Here is a 22206-nt window from a genome sequence, read left to right on the forward strand (position 1 = left end):
TTCTAAGTTCGAGCCAACCCTGCATACCTGGTATAAATCCCACATGGTCATGATGATTACTTTTTTTTTTTTTTTTAAATCCTAGTATCTTTTATTCTACGAGAAGTTGACCCTAGAAATACACATTCCAGGCACTGTACAGGTGCTTTACAAATAACCACTCATTTAAAATTTTCAATATACAGCATAGATTATCCTTTGGATTCTTCATTTATTCATTAAAAAAAAATTCCAGTGTCTAATGCCTTGCAGTTACTGGAATAAAATGATGAATTAGACAGTCTCTATTCTTTTTTTTTTTTTAATTAACTTTTATTAAGCTTCAAGTGAACATTTACAAATCCAATCAGTCTGTCACATGTAAGTTTACATACATCTTACTGCCTTCTCCCACTTGCTCTCCCCCTATTGAGTCAGCCCTTTCAGTCTCTCGTTTCGTGCCAATTTTGCCATCTGCCCTCTCTCTCTAAGTATTTTATCTTCTTGGGGGCTACTGTGAAAGGTATTGATTTGGTGATTTCCTCTTCGATGTTCTTTTTGTTGATGTAGAGGAATCCAAGTGATTTTTGTTATGTTTACTTTATAACCTGAGACTCTGCCAAACTCTTCTATTAGTTTCAGTAGTTTTCTGGAGGATTCCTTAGGGTTTTCCGTGTATACGATCATGTCATCTGCAAATAGTGATAGCTTTACTTCCTCCTTGCCAATCCAGATACCCTTTATTTCTTTGTCTAGCCTAATTGCCCTGGCTAGGATTTCAAGTACAATGTTGAATAAGAGCGGTGATAAAGGGCATCCTTGTCTGGTTCCCGTTCTCAAGGGAAATGCTTTCAGGTTCTCTCCATTTAGAGTGATATTGGCTGTTGGCTTTGCATAGATGCCCTTTATTATGTTGAGGAATTTTCCTTCAATTCCTATTTTGGTAAGAGTTTTTATCATAAATGGGTGTTGAACTTTGTCAAATGCCTTTTCTGCATCTATTGATAAGATCATGTGGTTTTTATCTTTTGTTTTATTTATGTGATGGATTACATTAATTGTTTTTCTGATACTAAACCAGCCTTGCATACCTGGTATAAATCCCACTTGATCAGGGTGAATTATTTTTTTGATGTGTTGTTGGATTTTATTGGCTAGAATTTTGTTCAGGATTTTTGCATCTACGTTCATGAGGGATATAGGTCTATACTTTTCTTTTTTTGTAATGTCTTTACCTGGTTTTGGTATCAGGGAGATGGTAGCTTCATAGAATGAGTTGGGTAGTATTCCGTCTTTTTCTATGCTTTGAAATACCTTCAGTAGTAGTGGTGTTAAGTCCTCTCTGAAGGTTTGGTAGAACTCTGCAGTGAAGCCGTCCGGGCCAGGACTTTCTTTTGTTGGAAGTTTTTTGATTACCATTTCAATCTCTTTTTTTGTTATGGGTCTATTTAGTTGTTCTACTTCTGAATGTGTTAGTTTAGGTAGGTAGTGTTTTTCCAAGAATTCATCCATTTCTTCTAGGTTTTCAAATTTGTTAGAGTACAATTTTTTGTACCAATCTGAAAAGATTCTTTTAATTTCATTTGGCTCTGTTGTGATGTGGTCCTTCTCGTTTCTTATTCGGGTTATTTGTTTCCTTTCCTGTATTTCTTTAGTCAGTCTAGCCAATGGTTTATCAATTTTGTTAATTTTTTCAAAGAACCAGCTTCGTTAATTCTTCCAATTGTTTTTCTGTTCTCTAATTCATTTAGTTCAGCTCTAATTTTTATTATTTGTTTTCTTCTGGTGCCTGATGGGTTCTTTTGTTGCTCACTTTCTATCTGTTCAAGTTGTCGGGACAGTTCTCTGCTTTTGGCTCTTTCTTCTTTTTGTATGTGTGCATTCATCGATATAAATTGGCCTCTGAGCACTGCTTTTGCTGTGTCCCAGAGGTTTTGATAGGAAGTATTTTCATTCTCGTTGGATTCTATGAATTTCCTTATTCCCTCCTTGATGTCTTCTATAACCCAGTCTTTTTTCAGGAGAGTATTGTTCATTTTCCAAGTATTTGATTTCTTTTCCCTAGTTTTTCTGTTATTGATTTCTAGTTTCATTGCCTTGTAGTCTGAGAAGATGCTTTGTAATATTTCGATGTTTTGGACTCTGCAAAGATTTGTTTTATGACCTAATATGTGGTCTATTCTAGAGAATGTTCCATGTGCACTAGAAAAAAATTATATTTTGCAGCAGTTGAGTGGAGAGTTTTGTATAAGTCAATGAGGTCAAGTTGGTTGATTCTTGTAAGTAGGTCTTCCGTGCCTCTGTTGAGCTTCTTACTGGATGTCCTGTCCTTCTCCGAAGGTGGTGTGTTGAAGTCTCCTACTATAAATGTGGAGGTGTCTATCTCACTTTTCAATTCTGTTAAAATTTGATTTATGTATCTTGCAGCCCTGCCATTGGGTGCATAAATATTTAATATGGTTATGTCTTCCTGATCAATTGTCTCTTTTATCATTATATAGTGTCCTTCTTTATCCTTTGTGGTGGATTTAAGTCTAAAGTCTATTTTGTCAGAAATTAATATTGCTAAACCTCTTCTTTTTTGCTTATTGTTTGCTTGATATATTTTTTTCCATCCTTTGAGTTTTAGTTTGTTTGTGTCTCTAAGTCTAAGGTGTGTCTCTTGTAGGCAGCATATAGATGGATTGTGTTTCTTTATCCAGTCCGTGACTCTCTGTCTCTTTATTGGTGCATTTAGTCCATTTACATTCAGTGTAATTATAGATCCTCATTTTCATAATGTTTAACTTTATGTTAGTTGAGTCGTTACGTTTTTCTTGGCTTTTTTCTTGAGTTATGGACTTGATATTCCTTTTTGTGGTTACCTTATTATTTACCCCTATTTTTCTAAGTAAAAACCTAACTTGTGTCATTCTATATCACCTTGTATCACTCTCCATCTGGCAGTTCAATGCCTCCTATATTTAGTCCCTCTTTTTGATTATTGTGATCTTTTACCTATTGATTTCCATGATTCCCTGTTATGTATATTATTTTATTTATTTATTAGAATTAATCTTAATTTGTTTGTTTTTGTGCTTTCCCTGTTTGAGTTGATATCAGGACGTTCTGTTTTGTGACCTTGTATTGTGCTGGTACCTGATATTATTGGTCATCTGACCAAACAATCTCCTTTAGCATTTCTTGTAGCCTTGGTTTGGTTTTTGCAAATTCTCTACACTTGTGTTTATCTGTAAATATCTTAATTTCTCCTTCATATTTCACAGAGAGTTTCGCTGGATATATGATCCTTGGTTGGCAGTTTTTCTCGTTCAGTGCTCTGTATACATCGTCCCATTCCCTTCTTGCCTGCATGGTTTCTGCTGAGTAGTCTGAACTTATTCTTATTGATTCTCCCTTGAAGGAAACCTTTCTTTTCTCCCTGGCTGCTTTTAAAATTTTCTGTTTATTTTTGGTTTTGGCAAGTTTGATGATAATATGTCTTGGTGTTTTTCTTTTTGGATCAATCTTAAATGGGGTTTGATGAGCATCTTGGATAGATATCCTTTCGTCTTTCATGATGTCAGGGAAGTTTTCTGTCAGGAGTTCTTCAACTATTTTCTCTGTGTTTTCTGTCCCCCCTCCCTGTTCTGGGACTCCAATCACTCGCAAGTTATCCTTCTTGATAGAGTCCCACATGATTCTTAGGGTTTCTTCATTTTTTTTAATTCTTTTATCTGATTTTTTTTCAGCTATGGTGGTGTTGATTCCCTGGTCCTCCAGATGTCCCAGTCTGCATTCTAATTGCTCGAGTCTGCTCCTCTGACTTCATATTGCGTTGTCTAATTCTGTAATTTTATTGTTAATCTTTTGGATTTCTACATGCTGTCTCTCTATGGATTCTTGCAACTTATTAATTTTTCCAGTATGTTCTTGAATAATCTTTTTGAGTTCTTCAACAGTTTTATCAGTGTGTTCCTTGGCTTTTTCTACAGTTAGCGTAATTTCATTTGTGATGTCTTTAAGCATTCAGTAAATTAGTTTTTTATATTCTGTATCTGATAATTCCAGGATTGTATCTTCATTTGGGAAAGATTTTGATTCTTTTGTTTTGGGGGGTTGGAGAAGCTGTCATGGTCTGCTTCTTTATGTGGTTTGATATGGACTGCTGTCTCCGAGCCATCACTGGGAAACTAGTTTTTCCAGAAAATCCGCTAAAAAAAATGCAGTCAGATCCCTATCAGAGTTCTCCCTCTGGCTTAGGCTATTCGGGTGTTAATGAAGCCGCCTGGGGAGGGTGGGGGAGGGATCAGAGAGATAGGAGAGTAGCACCTCAGAATATAGCCAGAGTTGCTTGTCTTGCTTGGAATGACTATTATATCTGAGACTTCCGCGGGGCGCGTCGCCTATGTGTGCTGGCTGTGTGGAGATTGCCCCCCGGGGGGTCTGGCCCGCTGGCGTCACGGTCAGATCCTCTGCTGTCAGCCCCACCCCCAAGGTTAAGGCTCCCCTACTGGGACGGTGCACTCCCGACTCCAAAATCAGTCGCTGCCTCCCGGGGACTCCCCGCCCCGCCAGCCGCTTCGCGCGCCAGTCCCGCGAACTGGGTGGGCTCCCCCCTCCGGGGTCAGCTAAGGAGAGCGGAGCAGCTCCCCGCGCCTGAGCCGCGACTGCGCGTCCCGGCTGGGACGCCGCTCTCCCCGCTCCGAGACCAGCCACTGCCTCCCGGGGACTTCTTCCACCGGCTGCGCCGCCACGCCGCCCGCGCGAACCGGCTGGGCCCGCGCGAACCGGCCGGGCCCGCGCGAACCGGTTGGGACCGCCCCAGGGTCAATTCAGGGGGATATAGCTGCACCCCGCGCTCACATCCCGCCCGCGCCCTACAAAATCCCGGCAGGACGGCTCCCCGGCTGGGACGTTGCTTTCCCCGCTCCAAGACCAGTTACTGCCTCCCGGGGACTTCTCCCTCCGGGTCGCCACGCCCCTCACTCGAACGGCTGGGCCCACCCCGGCGTCAATTCAGGGGAATGTAGCTGGTCCCCGCGCTCGCGCCACGCCCGCTCCCCGCCAAAATCCCGGCGGGACGGCTCCCTGGCTGGGACTCTGCTCTCCCCGCTCCAAGACCGGTCACTGCCTCCCAGGGACGTCTCCCACCGGCTGCGCCGCCACGCCGCCCACGCCAACCGGCTGGGCTCCCTCTTGGGATGAGTTCAGGGGCTAGGGCTGGGCCCCTTGTCTGTGCCATCTGCCCCCCTGGGCTCTGCCCCAAATCGGGCTCTGAAGGTCACCTGACTGGTACACTGGCTCCTGGCTCTGAAAACAATCGCTGTCTCCCCATATTTGTTTGTTCTCTGTCTCTAAATCTGTGTTTGTTGTTCAGAGTTCGTAGATTGTTATGTATGTGATCGTTTCACTTGTTTTTCCGAGTCTTTGTTGCAAAAGGGATCCGCGGTAGCTCTGCCTAGTCCGCCATCTTGGCCCCACCTCATGATTCCTTTTTTTGATATGTTGTTGAATTCTATTGGCTAGAATTTTGTTGAGGATTTTGGTGTCTATACTCATGAGGGATATTGATCTGTAGTTTTCTTTTTTTCTGGTGTCTCTACCTGGCTTTGGCTTCAGGGTTATGCTAGCTTTATAGGATGTGTTTGGGAGTGTTCCTTCTGTTTACACGTTCTGAAATACCTTTAGTAGTACTGGTATTAACTCTTTTCTAAAAGTTTGGTAGAATTCTCCAGTGCACACATAAGGGCCAGGGCTTTTTTTTGCTAGGGGGTGGAGGGGGGGAGATGAGAGGGAAGGTAGTGGAGGATTTTATTACCTCTTCAGTCTCTCCTATTTTGGGTTAATTTAGTTTTTCTACATGGGTTTGTGTTAATTTAGTTATGTGTGTATTTCTAAAATTTGTTTCCTTTTGGTTTTCAAATTTGCTGGAGTACAATTTTTCCGAGTATTTTCATTTCAGATGAGTCTGCTCTGGTATCACCTATCTCAAAAAATTCACCTCTATGTGCTGCTTTTGGTATGTCCCAAATGTTCTGGTAAGATTTGTTTTCATTCTCATTTGATTTTATGAATTTCTTTATTCCATCCTTGATTTCTTCTACAACCCAGTATTTTTTGAGCAAAGTTTTGCTCAGTTTCCAAGGATTTGATTTTTTTTCCCCTTGCTGTTTCTGTTACTGATTTCTACTTTTATGGCTTTTTGGTCAGAAAAAATGCTTTGTAATATTTTGATGTTTTGTATTCTGTAAAGGTTTGCTTTGTGGCCTGAAATGTGTTCCACTCAGGACAATGTTCCATGTGCATTAGAAAAAATGTATAATTGGCTGCTGTTGTGTGGAGTGTTCTGTAAACATCTATCAGGTCAAACTGATCGCTTGTGGCATTTAGATCTTATGTGTCTTTACTGAGTTTGTTTCTAGATGTCTTGTCCTTCAAAAGTGGTGTGTTGAATTCTCCTGCTATTATTGTGTAGCTTCTGTTTCTCTGTTCAATGGTGTTAGATTTTGTTTTATGTATTTTGGCACCCTATCATTGGTGCATATATATTTATCATGGTTAAGCCCTCCTGGTGTAGCGACTCTTTGAGCAATATATAGGGTCCTTCCTTGTCTTTTGTGGTAGATTTTACGTTAAAATCTGTTTTGTCAGAGAATTAATATTGCCCCTCTTGCTTTTTTGGTGTTTGTTTGATATACATGTTTTTTTCCATCTTTCATTTTTTTTTTTTGTCTGTGAGTCTAAGGTGTGACTCTTGTAGGCAGCATATAGAACAGTCATGTTTTTTATCAATTCTGCCACTCTGTCTCTTTACTGGTGCATTTAATCCATATTCATTCAGTGTAATTATTGATAGATACGAGTTTAGTGATATCATTTTGATTTGTGAGTGTGTGTGTGTGTGTGGAGTTGACAGTTTCTTTGTTTCAGTTAATATTCTGTGCTGAGGCAGTTTTCTTTATGTATTTTCTTTTCATCTTTTTCATTGTTGTTGATTCTGTGCTTGCTGACTCTTTACATTTTCCTTTTCTTTTTAATTTGTAACGGTATATTTGTTAGTTTCCTTTGTGATTACCTCAAATTTTACCTCTATTTTTCTAATTTTAAACCAGTTTTTACTTCTTGATATCACCTTACATTTCTCTCCACATGGAAATTCTATGACTATACTATTTAGTCCCCCTTTTTTTGTTTTAATGTTGTTAGCATTTACATTTGATGTCACTGTTTCCTATTTTCAGTCTTTTGAGTTTGACTTATTTTTGCAACTAACCTAACTGGGTGGATACCTGGTTGTTGTGTCCTGTGCTCTAATCTTGGGTCGTTGTCTCATATCATTGGTTCTCTAGCCAAAGAACTCCTTTTAATGTTTCTTGGAATACTTGTTTTTACAAATTCCCTTAATTTGTTTATCAAAAATGCCCTAATTTTGACACCATATTTTAGAGAAAGTTTTGCTGGATACATAAAATCTTGGCTGACAATTTTTCCTTTTCCTTCAAGTGTCTATATATGTCATCCCATTGCCTTCTTGCTTGCATTGTTTCTGCTGAGTATTCAGCGCTTTATCTTATTGACTCAGCTTTGTAGGTGACTTTTTCTTTATCTCTAGCTACTATTAAGAATCTATCTTATCTTTGTTTTTGGCAAGTTTGATTAGCATATAATTTGGTGACTTTCTTTTGGAATCTACACTGTGTGTGGCCCAATAAATTTCTTGGATAGATATCTTCTTGCCTTTCACAGCATCAGGGAAATTTTCTGCCAGCAAATCTTTGACAATTCTCTCTGCGTTTTCTGTTATTTCCCCTCACCCCCTATTCTAGTACTCTAATCACTCATAGATATTTTTTCTCTTGATAGTGTCTCACATAATTCTTAGATTCCATTGAAAAAAAAACTTTGATTTTTCTTCAAATAAATTGGTTTCAAGGAATTTATCTTCAATGTCACTAATTCTGACTTTCATTGTCTCAATTATGTTCCTGTGGCCTCCTATTTGGTTATCTAATTCAGAAATTTCATTGTTAAATTTTGGATTTCTAATTGCTATCTCTCTATGGTTTCTAGCAGCCTATTAAATTTGTTCTGTTCTTGTATTGCTTTCTTGAATTCCTCTATTGCTATTTCTGTGTGTTCCTTGGGTTGTTCAGAGTTTTGCCTGATTTCCTTCCTCATCTCTTGAAGCACTCTGAATATTAATCTTTTGAATTCTAACTCTGGTAATTCCAAGACCTTCTCTTGATCTGGAAGATTTCCTTATTCTTTGTTTGATCACTTTCTGGAGCCATCTTGACCTGGCTTTTTATATGATTTGATATTGACTCCAGTCTCTGAGCCATCAATAAGTTATTATATTTATGTTTTATTGTATGTTTGCTTACTATGTCCTAGCTTTTTGATTTGTCAGGTATGTCCAAGTAGGTGGCTGGGCATGAGAGCTGTTTTTGTTATTGGTGTCTTTGAAGGTTTCAGGTCCTGTATCTAGGTATGTGAGTTCAGGAGTCTGTTTACTTTTCCTATGCAGATTCAGCTCAGGTGTCCAGGTGATCAGTCAACGAGTATGTGTTGCAGGCTCTAACCTAAAGTCCTAGATGAGCAGAGATATGAAAGGGTGTTTGGAGTGGGTACAGGCATCTGGTTACAGTAGGGGCATATATGCTCAGCAAGGCTCAGGGCTGACAGCTGTCCCTGAGTGCCTGGATGGAAGACACATCCATGTCCCCTAGAGTGTGTAGGTGGGTGAGTTTTGCAACCAGACTTTGGCTACCCAATACTATTGGCAATAAGGACTGGGAGGAACCACTTATTCCTGGACCACTGTCGTTTATAGAAAATGGAATGGGTGATATCACCAGCACTCACGACTCTTATGTGTGTGGGTGAGGACCTGTTTAATGGGTAGGGTGATGTCAAATGTCATAAATCTGCAACTCTTCCTTGGCTTCTGCAGTAAAAATAGGCTTCAGGTACATTCCCTGTTGTTCTATGTTAATGAGTGCCTACACTGTTTAATCATCCCACACAGGTCTAGGCCTGGATGAAGGGTGGTACAAGTCTATGGACACCTTATGCCAGTGCCTAGGCATAGGGACAGTGCCTGGCCTGAGTATCTGGCTTAGGAAGCGTGGCATTTTTTTAAAGCCTTAGGCTCGTTTAGGGGTGGATGGTTCGGAGTTCCCAGTTTAGGGTGCTTGGCATTAATGAGGGCTTGCAGTGTTGAATCATCATACACAGTTCTAGGCAGGGTTTAAGGGTGTTGTAAGTTCACGGACTTACCTTATGCCAGTGCCTAGGCAAAGGGGCAGTGACTGCCCTGGGTTCCTGGCTTGGCAGGTTATATCTATTTTTGAAGCACAAGGCTGGTTTTGGCAAAGACTGTCCCGAGTTCCAGGTTTAGGAAGCTTGCCGATATTTTTTTCTGAAGCTGCAAGACTGGTTTTGATGAGGGTAGCCCTCAGTTCTGGCTTAGGGGGTGTGGCATTTGTTGAATACTGCAAGATCGGGTGTAGGAGCAGAGCTGGGAGGGGTGGGTGAGTGGAAATTAGCACCTCTCTGCTGTCAAAGTTCTGAAGGGGGTGGGGCTATTTTGATGCCACATAGTAGGTTATTGCACTTAACTCTCAAAGGTCCAGTGCTGCTTCCCCTCAGCTCTGGAGGCTTCTGCAGACTCTCCGCTGCCTGACACGGAGAAACAAGTCCCAAGTGCTGCTGTTTGATTTGGCCTGAATGTGCCTGGCGACTTAGCCCGCAGGGTTCTGGATACACCACGACTGACACTTCTTCCCCCTGTTGCTCAGTCTGACTCCTCAACTTTTTCTGTGATGATCAGGGCTCCCAGATTGTGACAGATATTCAATTATTTTTTCAGGTCTTTGTTATAAGTGGGTCCACGGGCAGCATCTCACTATTCCGTCATCTTGACCCCACTGACACTAATAATTTTTAACAGAGATGAAAAAACATTTCACTTGAGATAAATAGAGATCAAATAAGAAAGAAATGAACGGAGAAATGAAGAACAACAGAGAAAATCAACGAAGCCAAAAGTTGATTCTTTGAAAAGATCAGTAAAATTACAAATCTTCAGCTAAACTGACAAAAGTAAGAGGATGCAAATAATAAAAATAAGAAATGAAACCAAAGACATTACAACAGACACAACAGAAATAAAAAAGGACAACAGAGTATGATAAAAAGTGGTAGTTCCACAAATTTGAAAACATAAATAAAATGGGTTGATTCCTAGAAACACATAACCTACCTAAGAGCTAACAAAAAAGAGGTAGAAAATCTCAACAAACTCATGAGAGAAGAGATAGAAGCTAAAACCTTCCAGCAACGAGAAATCCTGGGACCAAATTAATTAACTGCGGGACTTTACCAAATATTCAGAGAAAAAGCAACACCTTCTTCCTCAAACTCTTCTAAACTATAGAACAGATAGCAATACTCCATAAGTCATTCTACAAAGGAATCATTACCCAGATTTCAAAGCCAGACAAGGAAACAACGAAACAAAACAAAAAAATAGACCAGCACCCCTCATGAATATACACAAAAAAAATTCTGAATAAAATACTGGTGAGAAGAAAACAGGAACATATTAAAAGAATTATACAACATGAACAATTTGTATTTACTGCAGGTACACAATGATAATTCAACATTGTATAATTTATCAGTGTAATACACCACAACGACAGCAAAGTAATGGAGCTACATGATCATCTCAATAGATGAAGAAGAGGCATTTGGTAAGATTCAATACCCTTTGCTAATAAAAACTGTCAACAGTATATCTGTAGAAGGGAAATTCTTGAGCACGAATAAGGTGCTTTTATAGAAAACCAACAGCCAGCATTACACTGAATGGAGAAGACTGAGAGTCTCCCACTTGAGAACAGGAATGAGAACAGGATGGCCGCTATGACTACTCTCTCAGTGAGGTGCAGTCTTACCACTTTTCTCTTGTTCATCTTAGTGGAAAATATTTGAGTGTTCCTTCTCTGAAAGTTTCTGTCTTTCTCAGTTTCTGGCTTTTGCAGGTTTTCCTGTGTAATGAAAAGTGCGAACCTGTTGCCATCGAGTATATGCTTACTCATATAGGACAGATGAGAACTGCTCCATATGGTTTCCAAGGAGTGGCTAGTAGATTCAAAATGGGTTAGCAGTAGAGTCTTTACTGCTGAGCCACCAGGGCTCCAAAACATGCAAAGTTCTAGAGTGGAAAAAAAAAAAAAGCAACACATTTCACATTTCTTAAAAAGAACAAACAGAAAAGAAGACTTGAGTTGCAATATTAAAGTATTCCTCGGGTAAAAACTGAATGGGACAAGGAGCAACAAAAATGGTGTCAGGAATACACAGTCACTGTACCAAGAGGAGTAGTCAACGTTCAACCAAACAGGAGGCTGCATATGAGGAAAAACTGCTGGTACCGAAGGAAGAAATTGACACAAACAAGCCTTCAGGAATTGATGGATTAGTATTTAACATATTTCAGCAAGCAGATAAAATGCTAGAAGCCTTTATTTGTCTATGTCAACCTATTTGAAAGATAGCTATCTGGCCAGCCAGGTAAAATAGATCCATATTTGTCTCCATTCTAAGGCAAGGTGATCAATTAGAAAATTATTGAACAATATCATTATTATTACATCTAGACAAAATTTTCTGAGGATAATTCAAAACAGCTTCAGCTGTACTTTGCCCAGGAACTGCCAGAAGTTCAACACAGATTCAGTACAGGACATGGAACAAGGAATATGATTTCTGATGTCTGATGGATCTTAAGAAATGCAGACAATACTAGAAAGATATTCCTGTGTTCCAACCACCATGCAAGGACATTTTGCTGTGTGGATCATTAAAAAAAAAAAATTATGGCTAACATTGTGGAGAATGGGAATTCCAGAACTCTGAATTGTGCTCATGTGGGACCTGCACATGGAACAAGAGGCCACTGTTCAAACAGAACATGGGGATACTGCATGGTTTAAAACTAGAGAATGTGTGTGATAAGATCGCCTCCTTTCACCTTAATTGTTCAACCTGCATGCTCAGCAAATAATAAAAGTACCTGGACTACATGAAGAAGAATGTGGCATGAAGATTGGAAGAAGACTCATCAACATATTACAAACGTTCGGGTGATTCAATTTGCTTGTCAAAAATGTGTGAGTAAGCATTTACTGGCAGAGGTAAAAGACCGCAGTCTTCAGTGCGGATTACACTTGAACTTGAAGAAAAACAAAATCCTCACAACTGGGCCACTAACCAACATAGTGATAAACAGAGAAGGAATTGAACTTGCCAAGGATTTCCTTCTGCTTTAATTAACAATTACTGCCAATGTAAGCAGCACTCGACATCAAAGTATTGCACTGAGAAAGTACTTGGCAAAAAAAAAAAAAAAAAAACCTCTTTAAATCTCAAATAATATAGGTGCCACTTTAATGTCACATTGATGCCTAATGACCCAAGCCATGTTATTTTCAGTTGCCTCATATACATACAAAATGTGAACAATGAAAAAGGAAGACCCAAAAGGAACCGGTGCATTCAAATTGTAGGTTTGGCAAAGAATGTTGAATATACCATCGACTTAGTATCAGAGAAGGTGCAGCCAGAATTCTCCTAAGGAGGAAGCATGGCAAAACTTCATCTCAGTTACTTTGGACACTTCATAAGGAAGGTCCACTTGCTGGAGAAGAACAACATACTTGGGAAAGTAGATGGTCAGCAAAATAGAGGGAGACCCTGAGTGAGGCTGATTAACACAGAGGCTGCAACAATGGGTTCAAATATAGCAACTATTGTGAGGATGGTTCAGGAAGAGGAGTTTCATTCCTTTACATATGAGGTCACTATGAATCTAAGCTTACTGAAGCGTGCTGTGTGTTGTCAGGAAAAGAGTGAAAGAAAGTCCTACCAATACAACTGTCATTCCACAGTCACTGCGGACCTACCCAAACTTATGGCTTCCTGAGGAGGAACATCAGAGTCTAAAAGCTTTAGGTAAGGAACACACTTCACTAAAATATTCCATTCAGTTACTGAACAAATAAACAAACAATTAACAATAACAAGCCAGCGAGGAATGGACAGTAGCCAGAGTTACTACAAAGCATTATCTAAAACATATAGCTCCTCCTCACTGAAAAAGAGAAAGAAAATCATGAGACATGTAAAGGAAAACAGAAGTATGACCCGTATATCGGCAATAATTCAGGCAAAATTACTGCCTGTGAAACCAACAAAAGGTGACTGTAACAGAGAACAATTTCACAGAACTACAGGAAAGCATGATTGAACAGCCAAAGAAAGGTGTAATGAGAATGTCATGTCAACGAAGAATATTAATGAGAGATATAAATTACTTTTTTTAAATGGAAATTATACAATTACAATGGGTATAATTTGCCAGTAACCAGAAAATTTAAAGTTAGATGGACAGAAGTTATGGAATTTGAAGTACAGTGTCTAAAGAATGAAGACAAATGAACCAGGCCTCAGAAAAATATGGGGCGCCATCAAGGACATCACTGAATGGGTTATGGGAATAATGTAAGGAGAGGAGTGAGAAGAGGAGGGGTGGGAGGGACAATGGGAAGGAGGGAGGGAGAAAGGAAGGAATTAAAGGAATAATTTCTATACAGTACAGAAATGTATTAAAAAAAAAAAAAAAAACTGTACATCTAGGAAGCTCCAGTATATCCCAGGAGGTAAACTGCAGGGATCTACAAATAAATATATCATAATAAAAATGCTAAAAGATAAATACAAGCTGAAAATCTCTAAAGCAGCAAGAAAAAATACATCATTGACAACAGAAACACAGTAGGATTAAAGATGATCTCTAAGGAGAAAGACATGAGGCTAGAAGGCAGAGGGACAGTATCTGTGAAGTTATCAAAGGAAACAAAAAACCAAGGACCTTTTATCTGGTAAAGGCATAATTTAAAAAATGAATGCAAATTAAAAAATTTCCAGGTAAAGAAAGATGGAGAGAATTTGTCTCCAGCTCATCTCTCATGAGAAAGACTAAAAGACTAACTCAATACAGACAAAGATCACTTTAAAAATGCATATTTTAAAAATGCATGTGCGACTCGCTTAATCCTCTTCTTTTAAAACAAATCATATGAAATGATATGCATTGTTGAACCTATGCTATGTACAAAGTTAATACATGTGTAATATGTGGACGAAGGCAGCACAAGGGAAGTGAGTGGGGAAAAGATTGTAACTGCTAAAAAATGAGGATAGATATTGAAGTATAATTATATGAGTATATTTATAACAACAATACACTTATGTACACACATGTAATACACATATATATGGATAAATTATACATAATAAGTAGAATTAAGATACAAAACCATTTTGTTGTAGTTCCTTTGAAATGACTCTTTTGATTCCTATATAATTTAAGGTAAATTGTACAAAACTATTATTATGCATATGGTATTAGACTTGCATTATGTTCAGATGTAACGTGTGACAATAACAACATGCCCAAAAGATGGACAACTGTATAGTACTAACACTAAATTAGTATGAAGGTACAATGAATGTTTTCTAAACTTAAGGTGTTAACATAATTTGAAGGGAATCCATAAAGAAGGAAAATAAAAAAATGCAGAAAAAAGTTACAAAATTAAAAACTTGCACTGCGATAAAGACAATAAAACACCAAGAAAGGAAGCAAAGTAAAGGTCTTCCAAAAGCACCACCTTAGAGAACACTTTCTATCTCATTCTATGAGTCTAACACTGATATCAAAGCTAGAAAAATACGCCAGTAGGGAAACAACAAAACAACTACAGAGAAATACGTTTCACGGGCATGCACGCAAAAATCCTGAGGAGAATGCTAGCAAAATCCAGCAGATAATTACAAGGATCATAGTCCACGTTCAAACAGAAGGTATTCCCATCATACAAGTTGGCTGAATATATAAAAATTCGTATGCGTAATACAGCACATTGAGAGAATGAAGAGCAAATTTACATCATCTCAGTGCAGAAGCAAACTGGACACAACCCAACAGCCTTTCATGAGGAAAACCCTCGAACTAGAATTAGAAGGATGCTTAACCTCAAAAGGAAATTTATTAAAAACCCCAAACTAGCATCGCATTCAATAAATACTAGAAACACCCCACTACTGCCAAGAACAAAAGCAGGACGCCTGCTTTTGCCATCTGTATTCAACAGTACGCCCAGAGCTCTAGCCAGAGAAATTGAGCAAGATACAGATAGCATCAAATCAGAAGTGAAAAAGTAAAATGATCTCCTTCCACATATAACATAAACTTATGATAAAAAAATTCTACAAAATCCACAAAAAAGAAAAACAATAAAAAGCATGAGAGACAGTATATAAGTTAAAATTGTAGGACACAATATCAAAATGAATTAAGTCCAGTGTATTTCTCTGCACCAGAAATATACATTCTGAAAGGAAATCATTAGAACATTTGCACTTAAAACTGATTCAAAGTTTAGTACAAAATAACTTTACACTGACATAAGTATAAAACAAACTGGTCACTAATTTACTAGCAATGTCTTTCTATATAGTTTTGGGCTTTTCTTTGTGGATCAGTTTGTGATTAACGACTTAATCTCCACTTCTCATGTTATCAACAGATGGCTTCGTGTCCCTTCCAACTCAGGGAAACTCCATGCACAATGGAATGAAATTCTCACCTGTTCATCACCTGTTCTCTCCAGTACCTTTCCTGCTTCCTTCCTCCCTCAGGTGGTACTTTGGGAATTAATGCATAGGTCCTCTCTGATTATCTGATAGTAGAAACAGGACAGATTATGCCAGGTTCAGCCCTCATTTCCAAAGCAGCTAGGAATATACCAAAGCCATTTCTGACCCTACTTACAGAAGCCCACCTCAGCAATCCTGATATACCCTGAGAAGTTCAGACTAGAAAACCAATAGAAGAAGTTAAGGCTGCTGTCATGATGCCTGCAGCTCTGAGCCTCATGTTCACAGTCCTGGAACTACTGGTTTAGAGTGGAATAAGATGGTGTATACCTGGGAGAAAAAGGAGAATGTAGGGAAGGCGCTGGGTCATGGTGATACTTTCCCCTACCCGTCAAGGAAGCTACTTCTTACCAAGGTCATACTCTTTGATGATGACTTCATTCCAAAAATAGGGGTTGCTCTGAAAGAGAAATGTGACTTTTGCATTGGTTATTAGGATGCATGAGCTTTTCCACATGGGAAAAAGGGGTAGATGGGGACGGCAAAAACATCTTTTTAGGAGACCTGCCTTTCAGGGAGCCCTGCCCTTGCCTGTTTTCATGAATGAATCCTTTCCCACTCCCTTCCCCACCTGACCTCTGGCCTGACCTCCAAACCGATCAATTAGCCAAGCGTGTCTTCCACTTCTTTTCATTGATCAGGGCTGACATCTCGGTGGTTCATACTCTGCATGGGGTCAAGGAGCTTTCATAGGCCAGGCAGAGAAGGGCTAGCAGCCATCAAAGCCCACCTGGCCAACAACCAGTGGCTGGGATAGACAGTCTCCCACACCTCCTATCATTGCCACACCCACCCCAATTCCCCACAACCATGGTTCTTCCTCACATGTCCCTTGGGGCATTGAAGTTGGCCTCCTTCTCGCCCTACTTTTCCCACACACTTCTCCGTGGGCCCTCCTAAGGCCACCCTGAAGGCCCTGGCTCCAACAGACTGAATCTTAAACAGAAATGGTAGCAAGGAAAGAAGGAAGCAAGACACGGAGATGAAACAGAGAGGCACTGAGGAGACAAGGAAGAAAGAATGTGTGGGATAAAGAAAAAGAGTGAGACAGAAGGAGACAGGCAAAGTGTGGGTCTTGGGGTGGGGGTGGCAAAGAAAGAAACCAAGAAAAAGGAGAGAAGGAAGCAATCGAAGAAATGTCAGACCTGACAGGACCTTGGCCCCAGTGACTCACCTGATCTGACAACCTAACTGCAGCAATTCAGAGGATTCAGTCGCCAGGCCATGCTACCGCTCCTCAGCAAAAGTACCCAGGGAGGAGCTTTGGTGTCCTCAGACCAAATCATTGGCAGGAAATTCGGGTCCCACAGTAGGCTCATCATTTCGCAACCTCGTTCCTTGTCTGAGTCCCTCTGTGTATCTCTCTTCTCATTATTTTCTTGCCTGACTCTGTGTTTGCCTTTCTTCCTCTCTTGCTCTTTCTAATCCCAGGGAAGGTTAAAGCAGGCCCATAATGGACTGCATTGTGTAACCCTTCTCATATACTTGTTGGCCTGAGAATGAGAGCTGCTGGGAAATCCCAGTGGTGAACCGGCAAATCTACCAGTCTTGAGTCTCTGTGCCGTTGTGTGTTAAAAAGTTCATAAGGGAGTCCAAGTAACCATTTATAGCATCGGCTGCATTGTGGCATATTCCTGAAGTCCTTGGTGTCACGTCAAACTCTTTGGTCACCATCTGGCTAGTGAGTATCAGGACTCCTCGAACTTACCTGGAATTATTGCAGGATCAAGTCTCAGTGGGTGATCCAGAAAGCTGTTTGTTCTCCCAGATACAAAAGTAATGCATGGGGCTGGTGGGGGTTCACCGTAAGTCCTGAGTGATCTTGAGTAGGATCTGACAACAAGGTGTATCGTGACCAGAAGGGCTGTATGCATCTGTCAAAATGGACTACCTTCCACTTCTGAGGTGGTACAGTGGCTCTGGGTGTTTGCAGAATTATTTGTAGAACAGTCCCACTATCAGATGAGAATACCGCACACTGTATGATGTTAAACATTAGAAACAAAATAGGACAAAAAAAGAAAAAAAAACCTATGTTTAACTGTAAAGTGGGTGTGGTGGAGAATATCTGGGGCATAACGAACTGTTTGGAGCCCTGCTGGGGGAGTAGTTAAGCCTTGGGCTGCTAACCAAAAGGTCAGTAGTTTGAATGCACCAGCCACTCCTTGGAAACACTACGGAGCAGTCCTACTCTGTAGTCTGGGGTCCCTCCAAGCGGGAACGGATTCATGGGCACCTAACAACAAGAAATGGAGATTGCATCATTCAATTTAGAGACGGTAGAGGTATCCTGCTTGTAGGGGGTGGCTGCCGGTCTTTTGTTAGAGAGAACTTTGTTTTCTAAGGAGAAAATGGAGAAAGCATGACTTTCTCTGGCTTAGAAAAGAATTTCCCCAGACACAAAGGTCAGTTGCCCCGCTCCCTTAGGTAAGCCCTCTGGTTCCTTCCCTCCTATGCCCTTGTCCGTGTGTAGTCCAGGGTCCTTGATGTGGAGGGGTTATGTGATTGCCTTACAACCATTTGAATATGGCAATGACCATGGCTGTCATTCTCTCCTATTAAATATCATAAAAGACCCAGCTTTACCACCTCCTCCTACCCTTCTCTCTCCCTTCCTCTAGTCCCTACTTAAAACTTATCCCTAAATTTTCCAACTGTTTCTTGGAACACAGGCAGTAATATACTAGTTATTAGTCTCTCCAGAGGATTCTGCATTAAATTTGGAGAACGTTTTTTTCAACAGTGAACTAAAGTTTAAAATTTCCTCTGTCTGTTGTCACCTTAATGTGCGTAAATATACCCAAGAGATACCACTGAAATGTTACCAGACTGCCAGACCCTGTTCTTTAAGCCCATCCTACACTTTTTCAATAAAAAACCTTAAGGCCCCAATAAACTGCTCTCTCTTTCTCCTCCTACTCCCAGGTACTGTCCTGTGGAAAGAATTGTGTCCTCATTTGGTATCCTAATGCCTGCTGAATCCCTTCCCTCTAGCTTTATAGTCCTGCCTCCCCCTATACACTGAGACCTACTGAGCAGTGATTTCAAAAGTCCAATGTCAGGAGTTGTTTTATTCCTTCAAGTCACCATCTACCTAGCAGATGGACTCACACTTAGACACAGAAAGACACTTGGAATTGTTTATTTTTCAATATCCTTCAAGGTTAATCAGCATCTCAGTCCCTTTTTATCTTCTACCAGCCAATTGCTTCTTCATTTCTCTCCTGTTCACAGGATCTGTGCTGATTATTCATTTCCAAATCTGAAGTGGCTTCTTGGATTTTTCCTTTTTCCCCTCCTTTAGGTGAAGTTTGATGTTGCATCATGTTCATGCTAAGTGCTGGAAGTGGCCTTCATGACACACACACCATATATTCACTGAAATATATTACATACTGTGTTAACTCCTCATGGACTGTCCCTTCCGTATTTGTGATCTGTTACATTTCCTCCCACATAAATTCAAAATGATCCTCCACAATCTTGCACTACTGCCTCATGGAAATGTAAATTCTAAGGATGACTCATTGATAAATATCTATGGATATTTGTGGGAGGATGCTAGGAGGACCTGAGCATGAGCCAGACTTTCAGGGGTGGTAGGGGGGATGAGGGTGCTTTTATAGCCATGAAATGATAGTCCAGAGACACGTTAATAATGCATCCTTATTCCTGTCTGAGCGACCCCATGGGGAGACATACTCCTTCCTGTGGTTAAGTTTCTCTAGCTATAACCTATTTTGCATTACATTTCTCTAATGTTCCTGTCTTAGACTGACTCTAGAAGGTGTTCCTATGTCCCCAAACAACCCAATGGCCTGTAGTACGGTCCTCACCTTGTCTCTCCCCATCCCTATCATGGTTCTGTCCTCCCTCAGGTAGTACTTCAGGGGATTAATCCACAGGTCCTCACTGATGATCTGGTAGTGCAAATAGAAAGATCATGCCAGGGTTGGCAGTCATTTCCAAACTAGCTGGGAACACATCAAAGCCATTTCTCACCTTATCTACAAAGGCGTACCTCAGTGATCCTGTTATAACCTGAGAAGTCGGGAACAGAAAACCAGTTGAAGAAGTTAACGCTGGCGTCGTGATGCCTGCGGCTGTGAGCCTCACATTCATAATTCTGGAACCACTGGATCGGGGTGGAATAAAATGCCGTATATCCTGGGGAAATACAAGAATGGAGGGAAAGGCGTAGATCATGTTGGCCTACAAAACATCTCTGACACTCTCTCCATTCATCAAGGGAGCCACTTCTTACCAGTGATGGTAACGTCATATCCCTTAATGATCACTTCATTCCGAAAATAGGGGTTCCTCCGAAAGAAAAATGTGATTCTGCAGCCATTATTGGGATGGATGAAATTCTCTACCTGGGAGAAATGAGCAGACGAGGAAGGTGAGATGTCTTTTTTAGGAGAGTTCCCCTTCTGGGGAGACTAGCCCATGCCTGTTTCTATGGATGAATCATTTCCAGTTCCCCTTCCCCATTTGAGCTCTGGGTCTAACCTCCAAATTGATCAGGTAGCTGAGCATGTCTTCATCTTTCTCACTGATCAAGGCTGACATCTGGGGGTGGTTTGCAATCTGTCTGGGGTCAAGGAGCTTTCTGAGGCGAGGCACAGAAGAGGTCGCAACAGATGAGCACACCTGGCCAGCAACCAGTGGCTGGAGCAGGCAGTCTCCCAGATCTCCTGTCATTGCCACACCCACCCACACTCCCCTTCAACCGTGGTCCACCAACATATGCATCTTGGGGCCTAGTGTTGCCCTGGCCTTTTGTGCTCATGTGAAGCTATCTGCAGGCTCACACATAGTCTGTCTCCTGAGACTCCTGATACCTGTCTCTCTATGTGCTGTGATCTAGCCTGACACTGCTACCGTTTGCATGTGGGGTGTCCTGGCTCTCCTGTGGCTGCCTCTGGTCATCAGTCAGAATGCTGGGGGCAAACCCTTGATACCATGTGTCCTAGATGAGCCCCAGGCACTATCCATGGGTGCTTAGCTCTTTTTGGAACTCTGACAGATTCCTATTAGGCAACGAGTGGGGACATATGTGGGGGCTGTGGAGACGGGGCTGTGGATGCAGAAGCTGGAGCTGGCTGGTGTGTTCTGGGGTGGGGTGCTGAGGTCGTGTAAACAACAACAGCTGCTCAGCAAGAAAACCTGAGTAAGGAGAACTTTGCCTTTTGGAGATGAGGAACTGGTAGTGGCTGACTACAAACCTTGTTGGTGGGGTGGTTAGGTGCTAGGGCTGCTAACCAAAGGGTTGGCAGTTCCAATCCACCAGGTGCTCCTTGGAAGCTTTATGAGGCAGTTCTACTCTGTCCTCTAGCGCTGCTATGTGTAGGAATCGACACTGGGTTTGTTTTTTTTTAGTGACTGCTTGGCATGGACATTCAGGTGCTCAAAGGTATTCTTATGCTCCCTGTGGCCTCTGGTCCTAGTCCCCGGGAAGGTTTGCCCTGCTCAGGACAGGGCCAAAAGATTTACCTGCAGTCCCTGCCTCAGGGTTCTCTTAGTGTAGATGCTGCCCTGGCTCTATTCCCCTACCTGTGTCCCTTCTGGACACCATGAACCCTCCCCGCCCACCTTTCTGCTCTTTTAACCCTCTTCCCTCACCCACCTCCCACGCGTCGGAGCTCCCACTGAAAGGATACTGCTTTGACCCAGAATCCTGGGATGCCCTGGATGATGGTGCTTCTGCGGTCCAGGTGTGGCTTGCAACTCTGCAGCAGCTTACTCCTCAGGCGAAAGTAGGCCCTGTTGGCCTTGGCGTTCATAGGCCCTATCTCCATTTGAAGGGCCTCCAGGGCCTCCAAGGCTTCCAGGAAGGGCTGGGTGCTGGAGGGTCCCGGCGAAGACAGGGCCTGCTCGGCCTGGGGCTGTTCGCGCTGCTCCTGCTCCTCCGCCTGTTCCTGCTCTTCCTCGTCCCCCACGGTCACGACCTCCACCTCCTCAATTATGTCCTCCACCACCACCACCTCCTCCTCCTGCGCCTCCGCTCTCCCCCCCCAGGCCCCGCTCCCCTCTACCAGCACCCCACAGAAGATGGCGGCCTCCTCAGACATCTCGTCCTGCGCCTGCGCACCAGCTGCGGCCTGCTCCATCTTGGCGCTACAGCTCTCCGGGGGCTGCTCCCGAGGACACCCCGGGTACCGTCTTTTTAAAGGGCCACTTCGCATGGCGCTGTCCTCCCAGCCTCCCCGGGCAGCCCTGCCTTCCCCAGGCCGCGCCTCACTCGCCATCGGGGCTGGTCGGGGGCTGCGGGGATAAAGACCTCCCGGGGAACGGTAGACGCACCTGGCCCTGTTCAGTCCCTCTTCTCAGAATTCTCTGCTCGTGGAGAGCGAAGTTAGGTGCCAGCAGGTCTCTCTAGAGAGACTCTCGGCATTTGCGGGAACAGGCTTTGTCGCGCGACTGGTGACGTCGTCAAAGGCAACCAATCAGTAA

General features: G+C 41.9%; 1 protein-coding gene across 1 annotated transcript; it reads right to left on the minus strand.

Annotated features, from left to right (window-relative positions):
* Positions 1–18015: 18015 nt before the first annotated feature.
* Positions 18016–22001, minus strand: LOC135229015 (testis-specific Y-encoded protein 3-like). The gene is made up of 6 exons (XM_064278759.1): positions 21414–22001; positions 20263–20340; positions 20015–20126; positions 19772–19917; positions 19587–19670; positions 18016–18090 (listed from the first exon to the last, which is right to left on the minus strand). Exons 1-6 carry the CDS (start codon positions 21999–22001, stop codon positions 18016–18018), a joined length of 1083 nt encoding a protein of 360 aa, XP_064134829.1.
* Between the last annotated feature and the right edge of the window lie 205 nt (positions 22002–22206).

This window comes from Loxodonta africana, chromosome Y (genome assembly GCF_030014295.1).
Source record: "Loxodonta africana isolate mLoxAfr1 chromosome Y, mLoxAfr1.hap2, whole genome shotgun sequence".
Taxonomy (NCBI): domain Eukaryota; kingdom Metazoa; phylum Chordata; class Mammalia; order Proboscidea; family Elephantidae; genus Loxodonta; species Loxodonta africana.